Source organism: Aquarana catesbeiana, linkage group LG07, assembly GCF_042186555.1.
Source record: "Aquarana catesbeiana isolate 2022-GZ linkage group LG07, ASM4218655v1, whole genome shotgun sequence".
NCBI classification, from domain to species: Eukaryota; Metazoa; Chordata; class Amphibia; order Anura; family Ranidae; genus Aquarana; species Aquarana catesbeiana.
The window spans coordinates 259,764,254-259,778,358 of record NC_133330.1 but is presented as its reverse complement, the minus strand read 5'-3'; the positions used below and the strand labels follow the sequence as shown (position 1 = coordinate 259,778,358).

Here is a 14,105-nt window from a genome sequence, read left to right as displayed (position 1 = left end):
AACTCCAGACCATTCCGTAGATGAGCTATTAATTATCACCCTTTGGATGAGCTTCTGTTAACAGTTTTCAATCCCAACAGTCCCCAAGTTGTAAATTAAGCATTTATGGGGTGTTGTATCAAATGCTTTGGTAAAGTCCAGATATACAATGTCCAGAGGCCTTCCTCTTTTCAAATTACAGCTTACCACCTCAAAGAATGTTATAAAGTGGTTAATGGAGCCAAGTTTTCTACTGTTACAGGTAAACATCAGCATGAAGGTTGCTGTGATTGGAGCAGGGGAAAGTGGACTGACATCCATTAAATGCTGCTTGGATGAAGGACTGGAACCTGTTTGTTTCGAAAAAACAAATGACATTGGAGGCCTTTGGAATTACATAGTAAGTTTCAATGTTAGTATGACAAATCAAACGATGTTTGTTATAAAAAGCATTTTTACTTCTATGCAGCAGAAAAACAGTAATATTTTAATAAATGTAATTTTGGTTCTTTACTTTTCTCATTTATTTCATCTGATGTAGACTTGCTATAAATAGAAATATTTTTCCCTGTCATCTCCCCTTTCAAGTAACTACTTGACCCTCATTGTTGACACTTTGGATGGAAGTCTGTATGTGTTGGATATGATTAGACTTCTTTAATAAAGCATTTTAAGAAGCATTTATAAGCATGTACTGAAATCAAACAAATGTAATTTTACTGTTGTCATACTAGTTAAAGCTGAAGTTTAGTCATTTTTTGGGATACAGGACCAAACACATGTTGTGGTGTATATTACTTGTCATGCAGGCTGATGTGTCATGACACATTCTGCCACATTCATCTCAAGTAGTTATCTTCAAGTGCTGTATGGGTTAACGGCAACCACTGCTAGTGTGAAGAATTGTACCATTCATCCACCCCCTTCTGCCCTCTCAGCTATGCAGATTATTCATACTAATATTCTCCAACAATGCTTTTCAATATGTGAATGGGTGGTGGAGATTGTATTATTCATCTGACCCTCCTCTATTCACAGAAGATTCTGCATAGTGAGAGAATAGTATTATGGTGGAGAGGGCAAGAGGCAGTGTGTTGGCACTCTGTGCATTAGCACCATTTCTGGAGAGGAAGTCAGGATAAACAAGGTTGCTCTATGGTTTCCTGCGTCACTGGGGAAGCTATCCTATTGGAAGTTGCCACCCCATGTGACTTGAGCAGCCATCTTGGGTCAGGGAGAGCCTACCTAATGCCCTTGCTCTTGGGTTTTGCATGCACTTCGAGAGAAGAGAGAGTAGGGACAGGTGCCACGTCTGTGAGGGACAGTACTAGCGTAAGGGAAATGTTCCTGAAGAAGAGGGGAAGTGTGAGGTCATTGCATCTCTGGACATCTTCCCAATTGGGCACTACACAGCCAGACCTGCCTCTCAACAGACACTAGACATGACCGCTGACAAAAAATGTGTTAGTTTTCGTCTCATTCGTTTTTTTGCTTTTTTCGTAAATTAAAAAATTTGTAAATTCGAAAATTCGGATTTCCCAATTTCCCAATTTTTGAATTTTCAAATTTCCCAATTTTTGAATTTTCAAATTTCCCAATTTTTGAATTTTCACATTTCCCAATTTTGAATTTCCAAATTTCCCGAATTTTCAAATTCCGAATTTCCGAAATTTGGAATTTTTGAATTCTGAATTTCTGAATATCCAAATTTTCAAATTTTCGAATTTTCTAATTCCGCATTTTCAAATTTTTGGAATTTGGAAATTCGAAAATTTGGAAATTCAAAAATTCGGAAATTCAAAAATTCGGAAATTCAAAAATTCAAAGATCCAAAAATTTGAAAAAAAGAAAGAAAATCTGTAAAATTCAAAATAATAACTAATAATATCTAACTATTAAATTATAGGTATTGGAATCTCCTATAATTTAATAGTTATTATTAGTTAGTTAATATTAGTGAATTATTATTTTAGATTTTCAGTTTTTCGAATTTTCGGATTTTCATTCTTTTGAATTTTCAGATTTTCATTCTTATTTTCGGATTTTCAAATTTTTAAATTTTCAAATCTCCGAAATTTCGAATTTCCGAATCTCCAATTTTCGAAATGTAGAATTTCTGAAATTTCGAATTTTCCAATTTCTGAAATTTCGAATTTCCAAACTTTGAATTTCTGAAATTCCAAATTGTCTGAAATTTGAAAATTCAGAAATTCAAAATTTCAGAAATGGAAAAATTCGGAAATTCGGAAATTTTGGAATTAACGAATTTGTCAAACTTCGTTAAAAAACTAATTCGGAACTAAAAGAATTGCACATGTCTAACAGACATGTTTTTCCAGCTGGAATCTACTACATCCGTAAAGGTGTACCTGGCTGGGTGGCCTTCCCACTGGGTTGGTTGTAAACTGTAGTGCCCTGTCGGAATAAACTCTGAAGGTTTTTCCGATGGAGTTCCGACGGAATTCCGCTAAAGCTGTCTTGCATACACATGGTCACACCAAATTCCGACCGTCCAGAACGCGGTGACGTACAACACGTACGACGGGACTAGAAAACAGAAGTTCAATAGCCAGTAGCCAATAGCTTCCATCTCGTACTTGCTTCAGAGCATGCGTCGTTTTTGGTACGTCGGAACGGCATACAGACAAGATAGATAGGAATTGGTTCCGTCGGAAAAATTTAGAACATGTTCTCTTTCTAGGTCCATCAGAATTTTCAACGTAAAAAGTCAGATGGAGTATACACACGATCGGAATATACGATGAAAAACTCCCGCCGAACTTTTTCTGTCGGACATTCCGCTTGTGTTCAATACAATTAGTTCAATACAAGTTGTCATTGCACCTGCCCATGCAAATTATTGCCCCCCGCACCACGCTGCACCCCAACTACCTTTGGCAGCAATCGGCAGGCTATGTCCTAGGCAACGGGTGTGGAAGAAGGATCGGGCTACAGTGTGGCCCCCTTGGAATTTGGCCTTAGCCCTAATACCAAACTTCAATGGCTCCAACATCCCACTGGCAGAATGGGGGGAGAGACTGCAGAGTGCTTTACGCCTGTACCAGGTCCCGGCCCTGCTGGTGGTGGAGCTGGCCATTAAAGTCTTATGCCCTGTACACACGGTCAGATTTTCCGATGGAAAATGTGTGATAGGACCTTGTTGTCGGAAATTCTGACCGTGTGTAGGCTCCATCACACATTTTCCATCGGATTTTCCGACACACAAAGTTTGAGAGCAGGATATAAAATTTTCCGACAACAAAATCCGTTGTCGGAAATTCCGATTGTGTGTACACAAATCCGACGGACAAAGTGCCACGCATGCTCAGAATAAATAAAGAGATGAAAGCTATTGGCCACTGCCCCGTTTATAGTCCCGACGTACGTGTTTTACGTCACCGCGTTTAGAATGATCGGATTTTCCAACAACTTTTTGTGACCGTGTGTATGCAAGACAAGTTTGAGCCACCATCCGTCAGAAAAAATCTTAAGATTTCGTTGTCAGAATGTCCGAACAAAGTCCGACCGTGTGTACGGGGCATTAGAGGGTGATGCTCGCCACGTGGTGTTGGCACTCCCAGAACACAAACGGGCCACTTTGTAACAGATTGTGGCACAACTGGAGGGCATATTTGGGGAGAAACTACTGTTGCCAGAACTGCAGCAAAGTTTCATCATAAGGAAACAGGAGGATGAGAACCTCACTCACTACAGGGTGAGGTTCTCATTTTACAAAGCAAAAAGACAGTACACAAGTTTAAAAAAAAAAATAAAAAAACAAGCCTGCCAGGCTGCTTTTAGCTCGAATAAGGGTCTTGCATTGATTTGGGGGGGACCCCACGCCATTTTATTTTAAAATTCCCAGCCAAGCCTGTGTGTTTTTATGGGTCAGGGTTGAGTGACTCAGGGAGGGCTGGTATGACTCACAGGCAGACCTCCCCCTACTTCTATAACCATGCAGAAGGTTCTAGAAGGATGGAGGTGGAGGGGAGGAGGAGCTGTCTGTAGTATTCTGAGGGCCCTGACCAATCCCCAACAGGTGGGTTGGCAGGGGGCAGGCCCCCTCAAATGCTTAGGGCCGGGCCAGCCCAGCTGGGGCAGTGTGAAGTTCGGGTGGAAGCTGGAGATGGAGTGTTAGGCTGTTGGAGGCATTTGAGAGTAGCCCCCTAGTCAGGGGGGTGAACTCAGGCCTGGGTTAGGTGCAGAAGGGACCCCTTCTCATGACACATGGTGGGATCCTGACCAGGAGGCACGGGAGCAAGGAGAGTGAGAGATCACTGCCAGGCAAATCTCCAGGGGGAAAGACAGCCAGGAAGGCTGGTGAGTGTCACACAGTCAGGAGGAGTGAGAGGCATGTCTGGAGAGGACTGGGAGAGAGCAGTCTGGGATGGATGCAGTGGGAAGTCAAGAAGACTGTGGTGGAATGGGCAGGAGAAAGGGGCAGCTGCAGCCAAGTGTGCTGGCAGTGCCTGAAGAGGTGGTGCTAGGATCAGTAGCCACAGTTAAGTACAGGGGCGGACTGACAACATCCAGGGCCCCTGGACCAAATTAAGCAAGGGCTCCCTGTCAGGCCCTGCCCATGACCTGCCAGTGGCACTACCATGTCCCGCCCCTGGCCCCGCTCCTTCATTTTGCATAAAGTACAACTTCTGCCTTTAAAAAAAAAACACTGTTTAACAGAGTCTAATGGGACCTGGAGGGAGGTCTTTCTCTGACAGTGTCCATTGGACAGCCTGTTAGAAAGTGTCCTCTCCAGGCCCCATTGGGGACTACAGCAGAGTCTAATGGGACCTGGGGCGGTCTCTTTCTAGCAGTGTGCATTAGAAAGTCTCTGTTAGAGAGAGACCCCCTCCAGGACCCATTGGAGACTTCAAAAGAGTCTAATGGGGCCTGGAAGGGGGTCTCTCTAACAGAGGCCCTTTCAATGTCCATTGTAGAATATGTTGGAGTCCCCCCTTCAGGTTCAATTATAGACTGAAAAGGAGTATAATAAGACCTGGAGGGGGGCCTCTAACAGAGTGTACAGTGAACACCTTTATTCACTCTAGTCCTCACGGGACCCCCTCCTTGTGCCATGACTCTCACCCCTGCCCATAAGTGTGCGCAGCCTATTGTATTAGGGTGCACACCTCAAAGCTCCAACACATATGCCTTTGTGACATATTAACCGGCCTCTTCCCCACTCATATGCTTATATGCTTATGTCCATGCAATAAAACCTATGTGGGGAAAACCAAACGGGCTCTGAGAGTAAGGATTGGGGAACACATTGCTGGTATCAAAAAGATAGATGATGAACGCTCTATCTCTCAGCTAAATTCCACAACCGTGATCCAAGGGGCCTAACGGTAAAAGGAATTTATAGGTTAAATTTACCTACTAGACGTGGGGATTTTGACACCATCCTTCTCCAGAAAGAAAAGATGTGGACGTACTACCTGGAGGCGATGGCCCCTAAAGGGTTAAATATTGAATGTAGCCTCCAGCCCTTTCTGGAGAAATAAATTGTTGTTACATCTCTTTCTTCCTGTCTCTTTAATGATTATTTTCTTTATAATGATTATTTTTCTTTTTGCTCTCTTCTGGTTACCTTTTACTCTGATTCCACATTAGGTATGCTTTGAAGCTGGTATTGTGTATATTTGTAGTGCAGTGTAGTGCACAATTTGATCAAGATTACCCATATATAGCCAATTGCAATATTTTTATCTGCTGAATGTCTGTAATGAGTGGTGACCATGGATGACATCTAGTGGTTTTTGGATGTAACTACATTCCCTATTACCCGGCCTATTTAATCTCGGTCCACGGACTCCCCATTGCTCTGAAGAAACCAACAGTGATTGGCTGGTGAAACGCGTCAGCACGTGACGTCAGCACGTCACCTCGGAGCCGCGCGCTCACAGTGGATGAATGTTTGACTGGGAAAGCACAGCTGATGACCGTCTTTTTTTCCCTACTGCACGATCACACATAGAGGTGCTGGGTACAGCGAGGACATCTCCTATCTGGCAGCTAGCTGTTTTGGACTGACACCTACAGCCATCATCTGGGAGTAGAGCCTTACGGTCTCAGAGCAACTGAAGCCATCTATCTGGTGAGAGAAGTATCACTCCGATTTCTGCTTTATTCTCAGCTCGGGCTGCCATTGCTCCCACTGCTACCTTTGCCATATTATCGCAGATCTATCTGCATTTCCTGTGATCATGAGATTAAAGGGGTTGTAAAGGTATAAATTTTTTCACCTGAATGCATTCTATGCATTCAGGTGAAAAAACTTTTGAAAATACCGCCGCCCCCAGCCCCCCGTTTTACTTACCTGACACCTCGAAACTCGGCTGCTCGCTCACGACCTCCATTCAGCCAATCAGCCTGGTCGCTGATTGGCTATAGTGGATGGATTGAAAGCAGCGCAGCCATTGGCTCGCGCTGCTGTCAATCACAGCCAATGACGCTGCGTGCCGGGGGCGGGGCCAAGTGATACAGCGAGCGGCTATAGCCGCCGGCTGTATCACGGGAGCACGCCCGCAATAACTAACCACCATGTGAGAGCTCGCATTAAGGTGGTTAGTTATTGCGGGGAGGAGCTGAGACAGCCACCGAGGGACCCCAGAAGAGCAGGTTTGGGGCCACTCTGTGCAGAACGAGCTGCACAGTGAAGGTAAGTATAACATGTTTGTTATTTAAAAAAAAAAAAAAAAAATTTACCTTTACAACCCCTTTAACCATTCAGTCAAGTACTGCCGGCCATCCCTACTGTTGTCACCTTTGAACTGGGCTCACTAGTCCCGGACTGTACAATCCAATTAAATGTGCTGAATCAGTCCTCAGCTATGAAATATTAATAATTTCTGCTTCATCCACCTTTACCCACTAATCCGTCACACCACCTGTATTTTGATTATCTAAGGACTCTAGTTTCTTATACAGTACCGTCCCTTTAGTATTATTTCTGTGTGGTGATTGGCGTGTGTATGGGGTATGATTGGCCGCGGCTCCGTTGTTTTTAATGATAACGTTATCTATTTTATCTGGGTCCATGATTCACTCCCTATCTTTACCCGCTTTTGTTGTTGTTATTGTGTGGTGTTTTGTAGTACCAATAAACTCATTGTTTTTGCAGATAGTGTTTGGGTGGTGTTTGCCCTCTTGGGAGAATTCTTTTCTCTCCTAGTTGTTCTGTATGCTCTATAGGGCAACCCAAACTGCATCCGTTAATTGGTTCATTTGGATGAATATCTGATTCTGCTACTACATACTACTTTACTGTTGGTGGTTGATCCAGGCAAAACCCATTTTCTTTGTACTTAGTTAACAACAGCCTCATGTAGGCCTAGGAACACACCAGACAGGTCATGGATAATTTGCGGAGAAGTTTAAAGCAGGGTTAGGTTATAAAAAAATATCCCAAGCTTTGAACATCTCATGGAGCACTGTTCAATCCATCATCAGAAAATATAAAGAGTATGGCACAACTGCAAACCTACCAAGACATGACTGTTCACCTAAACTGATAGGCTGGGCAAAGAGAGCATTAATCAGAGAAGCAGCCAAGAGGCCCATGGTAACTCTGGAGAAGCTGCAGAGATCCTATTCGTTGTGCACTCCACAAATCTGGCCTTTATGGAGGAGTGGCAAGAAGAAAGCCATTGTTCAAAGAAAGTCATAGGAAGTCTTGTTTGCAAAAAGCCATGGGGGACACAGCAAACATGTGGAAGAAGGTGCTCTGGTCAGATAAAACCAAAATTGAACTTTTTGTCCTAAAAGCAAAATGCTATGTGTGGCGGAAAACTAGCATCGCACTTCACCTTGAACCATGCAACATGTTGGTGGCAGCATCATGTTGTGGGGATGCTTTTCTTCAGCAGGGACAGGGAAGCTGGTCAAAGTTGATGGGAAGATGGATGGAGCCAAATACAGAGCAATCTTAGAAGCAAACCTGTTAAGAGTCTGCAAAAGACTTAAGACTGGGGCGGAGGTTCACTTTACAGCAGGTCAATGACCCTAAATATACAGCCAGAGCTACAATGGAATGATTTAGATCAAAACATATTCATATGTTAGAATGGCCCAGTCAAAGTCCAGACCTAAATCCAATTGAGAATCTGTGGCAAGACTTGAAAATTGCTGTTCAGACGCTCTCCATCCAATCTGACAGAGCTTGAGCTATTTTGCAAAGAAGAATGGGCAAAAATGTCACTCTAGATGTGCAAAGCTGGTAGAGACATCCCAAAAAGACTTGCAGCTGTAATTGCAACAAAAGGTGATTCTACAAAGTATTGACTCGGGGGGGCTGAATACAAATGCACGCCACACTTTTCACATATTTATTTGTAAAAAAAATGTTGAAAAAACATTTACCATTTTCCTTCCACTTCACAATTACAGTATGTGCCACTTTGTTTTGGTCTATCCCAATAAAATAGATTTACGTTTTTGGTTGTAATATCACAAAATGTGGAAAATGTCAAGGGGTTTATGAATACTTTTTCAAGTCACTGTATATCTGGCTTTTGGCACACGTATATCTGTCCATACTCATGTTTTATTATAAAACTGTTGTTTTTTAAAGATTCTTGGTAAAAAAAAACATTTTGTGGCCAGCCATTTTGATTTCACTAAGCGCAGTTTACACATCTTTGTTCTATTTTATTTGTTCTTTAGCCAGAGGTAGAAGATGGTAGATCCAGCATTTATGAGTCTGTTGTTACCAACACCAGTAAAGAAATGATGTGCTACAGCGATTTCCCCATTCCAGAAGGCTATCCTAACTTTTTGCACAACACCAAAATGATGGAGTACTACAAACAATACGCTGAGCGGTTTGGCCTGCTAAAATATATTCAGTTTAATGTAAGAAAATACACATGTTATACACATTTAAAAAAAATTAATAATTGCAATTACAAAATATACTGTTGTCTACTTCAGATATACATCTTAAACCCTTTCAACGAAGAGAAAATAAGTATATCTAAAGCCATTTTTTTTTTTATCATGTAGAGAGCAAATGCAATTGTTAAAACACTTGGTGGTTTTTTTTGCCATCTGTGTCCCACTGGGGAGATTTCTTTTCATATTTGTCTTGTGAACACAGCAGAAAGTGAGGGGAAATATCTCAAAAGTAAGGGAAATGCCCTCTTTGATAGCTGTCACCAGAAGGCGTCACTATTAGAAGATTTTCTATTCCTGTTTTGGCCACAGCTCACAATTTTGAATTTTCTGTGACTTTCAGGTCCATTGACAGTGGTCACCAGAGCAAATCTTCCTAACAGGGATGCAGACAGTAGTGTAAATGTAACGAGAATTGAAATTGAAGAGCCACACTACTGCTAGGAGGTCCAAATACAACTTTAATCCATTAAAAGTCATGGGTACAATCTAAAAAGTTGCCAATGCGTTTCAGGGGTCTAACAGCGCCCCCTACATCAGGGCTTGACTGACTAAAATGTGAACAACCCAGAACTGAATTGGACCTACAATGGTATATTTTCTAGTGCGAATTATAAGCACAGGTATTTTTCAGCAGCTTGTTGGTAGCCAACACATTGGATACTTTTTGGATTGTACCCCTGACTTTAATGGAATAAAGTTGTTTCTGGACCTCTTAGAAGTGGTGTGGTGCCTCAATTTCAATTCTGGTTATGTTACAATATAAGCCAAGGAGACTGTGGGGATCTTTTGAGGTGTTAAAGCTGCCTGCCTAGGAATCAACAATAATACCCTAAGATTAAGATAACAATACCAGCAGGATAACCCTACGGGTCCAGCTCTATCTTTTCACTTTCCTCAAGTAGTGAAAATGTAACTGGGGGTCTAATTTTTTTATGAGGCATCATGTGGATTTTGACTATGACAGATAATGCAGATATTTATGATACCATATAATGCAAACAGTATGCTGTTAATTAAATGTTGCTCTAACGTTGCCCCCAAATTTTGTTTTTATCTTTGTAATACCCTCCTCTATTCTTACAATGAGCCATCTAGCCAGTTACAGGCTCTGTCTGAACATAGTGTCCTGACCAATGTAGACCTCCAGCTCTGGAGAAATATGTTATCCAGTTGGCCTTAGCCTAGAGAGAGTGGAAATGAGACAATGCAGGTTAATGTTCAGGTGAGCCATGGGTGTGGGAGAGATGAAAAAAACAGACTGGGGGAAGACTTTAGGTTAAATTCCTTGTGGGGTGGGTTTGGAGGACTCACCAGAGCAACAAAATTGAATAAACTATTGTCATTCTCCTTTAATAAAACTTACATGTTGTGATTACATTTTAGACATTGGTTTGCAGTGTGAAAAAGCATCCCAATTTTTCCAGGACTGGTCAGTGGGAAGTCACCACAGAAAAACATGGAAAGAAAGAGACTAGCATTTTTGATGCTGTTATTGTCTGCAGCGGTCACCATACAGACCCATACTATCCACTGGAAAATTTTCCTGGTGAGTACTGACTGTAAATATTACATTATGAATGAGTAGATATAACCTTGTGAGCTACCACACTCCTACCCTAAAATCAAAAACTGAAGAAATAAAGATAAAAAAATAAAATAAAATAAAAATGTAAAGAAATAAAAAAATAAACATAGAAAAACAAACAATAAAAAAATTAAATGTAGCGCTGGTAGATTTATGATCTACCATCTGATAGGTAAATTTAGTGAATTGCTCGTTATAGGAAGTTAGATTTGCCTCTGTTCCAACTTGGCTGACCTTGCGTGTGGTTCCACATTGTGCCAGTGGGTGTCGTTGTCACCATCGGCGGGTGTTGGAAAAGCAACGTGTTAAAGCGGATGAGTGCTCCTCTGTCCCGGAGACAACTCGGTGGAGGTGGTCCTCCGCGTTGCATTCTGGGAGAGGGTAATTATGGGACAGACGCCATGTTTAGGGGTTTGTTTTTCAGCCACCTGCTGGCCCTCCTGGCCGACAGGTATGTGTTAGAGTACCACCTCGTGGTCCTCCGTTCCGGAGGCCTGTGTCGCTGTGGCGTGTGGGTGGGCCCAGAAGCCTGTCTGGGGTCTACCACAGCAGCAGAGGAACGGTCCTGAGCTGTCTATCCTGAGTGAAGAAGCTGGACAACCGAGGAGATCCCAGGGGAGGACCCATCATGGAAGAATCATGCAGAGTGCTGGTCTGGAGAGGGGCCTGGTGACTCGATTGGAGGACGTATCCTGAAGTAGTCTTATTGCATGGTACTGCCGGGTTGGCTTAGAGGTCCAAGTACTGTGTCTAACATTCATCGTGAACCAATACATCCTGAGGCAGAGGATCATATGGGTTTATTTCAAGCAAGTCTGTGGCAGAGACTTTTGTTCGTGCTACGTACTGGCTGCTAGGCAAGTGAGAGGCCTATCCAGGTGAGCAAAGATTGTGTCCCACAAAAGGGGATTGCATTCAATTACAGTAGTCAACTTTAAAGGATGCTCTAAAGAAACCTAAAGAAATGTATTTGAGCTTCTCTGCAGTTTTCCTCCTGCCTCTTTCCTGCTACTTCCTTCGTTACTTGGTTCAATAAAGCATTGAAAATGTACTTAAGTGTTGGTGCATATATCGTCCAGAGGTAAACTCAACGGAACCCTAGACCCGATGCCTGTGAAACAGAGGTATCGAGAGTGAAGGTAACAGCCCGCTTTAAACCAGCAGCTCCACCGAGAGTTAGTGCTACATAAATTAAAAAGAAAATAAAAATGAAAAAATGAAAATGAAAATAAAGATAAAAATAAATTCCCAGAGGAAGTCACGAGACTGTGACGAAACCAGTAGGAGAAGCTTGATCGGCTGACGAGGAAGGAAGTGAGGTGTCTTTTGTACTACAGGCTTAGGACGGAAAGAACGCTGGGAACCATGGCTGCAGATTTGGTCTCCAGGTGACATTATCACCTCCCCTTTTTCTGTCCATAAGCATATCAAGGTGTGTTTTTATTGTGCTAAATGTGAGTGTACATCTATGTGGGATTTTAAATTTAATCAACCTGTTTTAAAATGTTATCACACCATTGCAAGTTTCTATTGTCTTTCACATGTGTGATATATATGGAGGAGATTGCTAATAGCCAGGAGGAAACAATGGCTTGTGATTAGGAGGAAGGAGTGATCTTTGTAGCAGCATTTAAGCTATAATTAACCACCACATGAAAGAGGAACCATAGGAGGATCTTCCCAAGCTGATAATATTATTTATCACACGCTTTTTTAAAAAGACCTTAAGGTGAGGGTTCACCTGGTGGGAGGGGGGTGTGCAGACCGCATGAAGAAATCACCATCACGGTTTATGTTTGGACTGTTGAAATATTAAGGATTTTTGTGCAATACACGGAGCACGTGCACTTTCCTTATATATAGTTTTGGACATTGCATGAAGATTTTACCATCTCGTTCTATGTTTATGTTTTTATAATGTACTTTTTACATTATTGAGGATTTGTGTGCATCACATAGAGCACGTGCACTTTAATTATATATTATATTTTATGTTTGACTTTTTCACATTATAGGATATATGCATGAGTTATTAGTTTAATGTTCATCTTATTTTTAATGTATTTCATTTATTTTTCGCGCCACACATTTGGTATATCAGTTACATTATGAATGACTGTGCAATCGTTTAAGTTTAAGTGATTGTTTGTTTTTGCATAGCAATGAGACCACTTTCACACTGAGGCGTTTCAGGCGCTACAGCACAAAAAATAGCGCCTGTAATGCGCCTGAAAAAAGCCTCAGCTGCAAACCGAGTGTGTAAGCCCAAGTGCTTTCACACTGGGGCGTTGCGCTGGCAGCGCGTCACAAAAAGTCCTGCCAGCAGCTTCTTTGCAGCGGTGGAGGAGCGGTGAATACACCGCTCCTCCCCATTGAAAACAATGGGGCAGCGCTGCTATACTGCCGGCAAAGTGCCTCTATAAGAGAGAATCCACCGCACAGGTAGATCCAGACCGGAATAAATGAATCCTTAGCCTCCAGGAAAGAAGAGCCCCAGGTGCTGGCTAATGCTGAAACAGGCAGGAAATGTACGAAAAGTTCTGGACAGCCGCACACCGGAAGAAATTTCATGTGTCTTTATTGAAGAAACTGGATCATGAAATACACAAGACACCACAGCGAGAAAGTACAGGAAAACAGCTGTTTATATATATATATATATATATGCATATACACTGTCTTCTACACTAGGACACCTGAGGTGGGGGGGCGCACCTCTGTTGGAATCTGATGTGAGGGGGGCTCCACTGGGGACACCTGATGTGGGGGGGCTCCACTGGGGACTCCTGATGTGAGGGGGGGCTCCGCCGGGGACTCCTGATGTGAGGGGGGGCTCCGCCGGGGACTCCTGATGTGATGGGGGGCTCCCCTGGGGACTCCTGATGTGAGGGGGGGCTCCGCCGGGGACTCCTGCATTATGGTGAGTTGAATGATTTCATTTTATATTACAATGTAATAGAAATAATGCACTTCAATCATCCTGACACCATAACAACTATGGTGCCGGGATGATTGAAGTGCTAACACCAGGTGTTTGGAGTATCTTTATCTGCTGATTGTTAAACTTTCTAGAATACACATATTTTTATTGTGTAGGATCTAGGGCTGCTGTCCCATCATTTCCCTCTCCCCCTTTCCCCCTCTCCCTTTCCCCCTCTCCCCCTTTCCATCCCTCATTCATCTCAGACTCTAACCACACCCTCTTGAGCCACGCCCATGTAAGCCACGCCTACTGATTCACGTAAACCACACGTACCACACGCCTACTGATTCACGTAAACCACACCCATTTTTCGCTGTGGCGCGCTACGTGCGCCTCACTTGTATGGTTTTTCTAAACCACGCCTACAAACGAATGCCCCGCCCCCTAATTATTGTACGGCTCCGCCTACAGCCAAAAAAGTGTCCCACATTTTTTTTTTACAATGTTGGCAACTATGTCAGTGCTGCTTGTCGGTCTGACTCAGCACCTCTCCATCAGCCTGCTACAAGACTTTCTTGTTAAATATATTTATTGAGTTTTCACAGAAGAAGAAATAAAATGATACAATACATGGATACATATCAATCATCAGAAGACCTTTGCAGTATGATAAAGATAAATAAATAAGTTAATAAAATAAAGTAATTTTAGAGATATCTTACA

The 14,105-nt window shown here is 42.6% G+C and overlaps 1 protein-coding gene across 2 annotated transcripts in view; it reads left to right on the top strand.

Annotated features, from left to right (window-relative positions):
* The window catches only part of LOC141103550 (dimethylaniline monooxygenase [N-oxide-forming] 2-like), a 129,205-nt gene that overhangs the window by 35,603 nt on the left and 79,497 nt on the right, over positions 1-14,105 (top strand). Inside the window, exons 2-4 of one of the 2 annotated variants that reach the window (XM_073593252.1) lie at positions 242-379; positions 8,644-8,832; positions 10,258-10,420. In XM_073593252.1, the coding sequence (XP_073449353.1) occupies positions 254-379; positions 8,644-8,832; positions 10,258-10,420 (478 nt within the window). In that variant the 5' untranslated portion in view covers positions 242-253. Of the gene's footprint in view, positions 1-225; positions 380-8,643; positions 8,833-10,257; positions 10,421-14,105 lie in introns of both variants that reach the window. The other variant, XM_073593253.1, reaches the window with a different exon arrangement.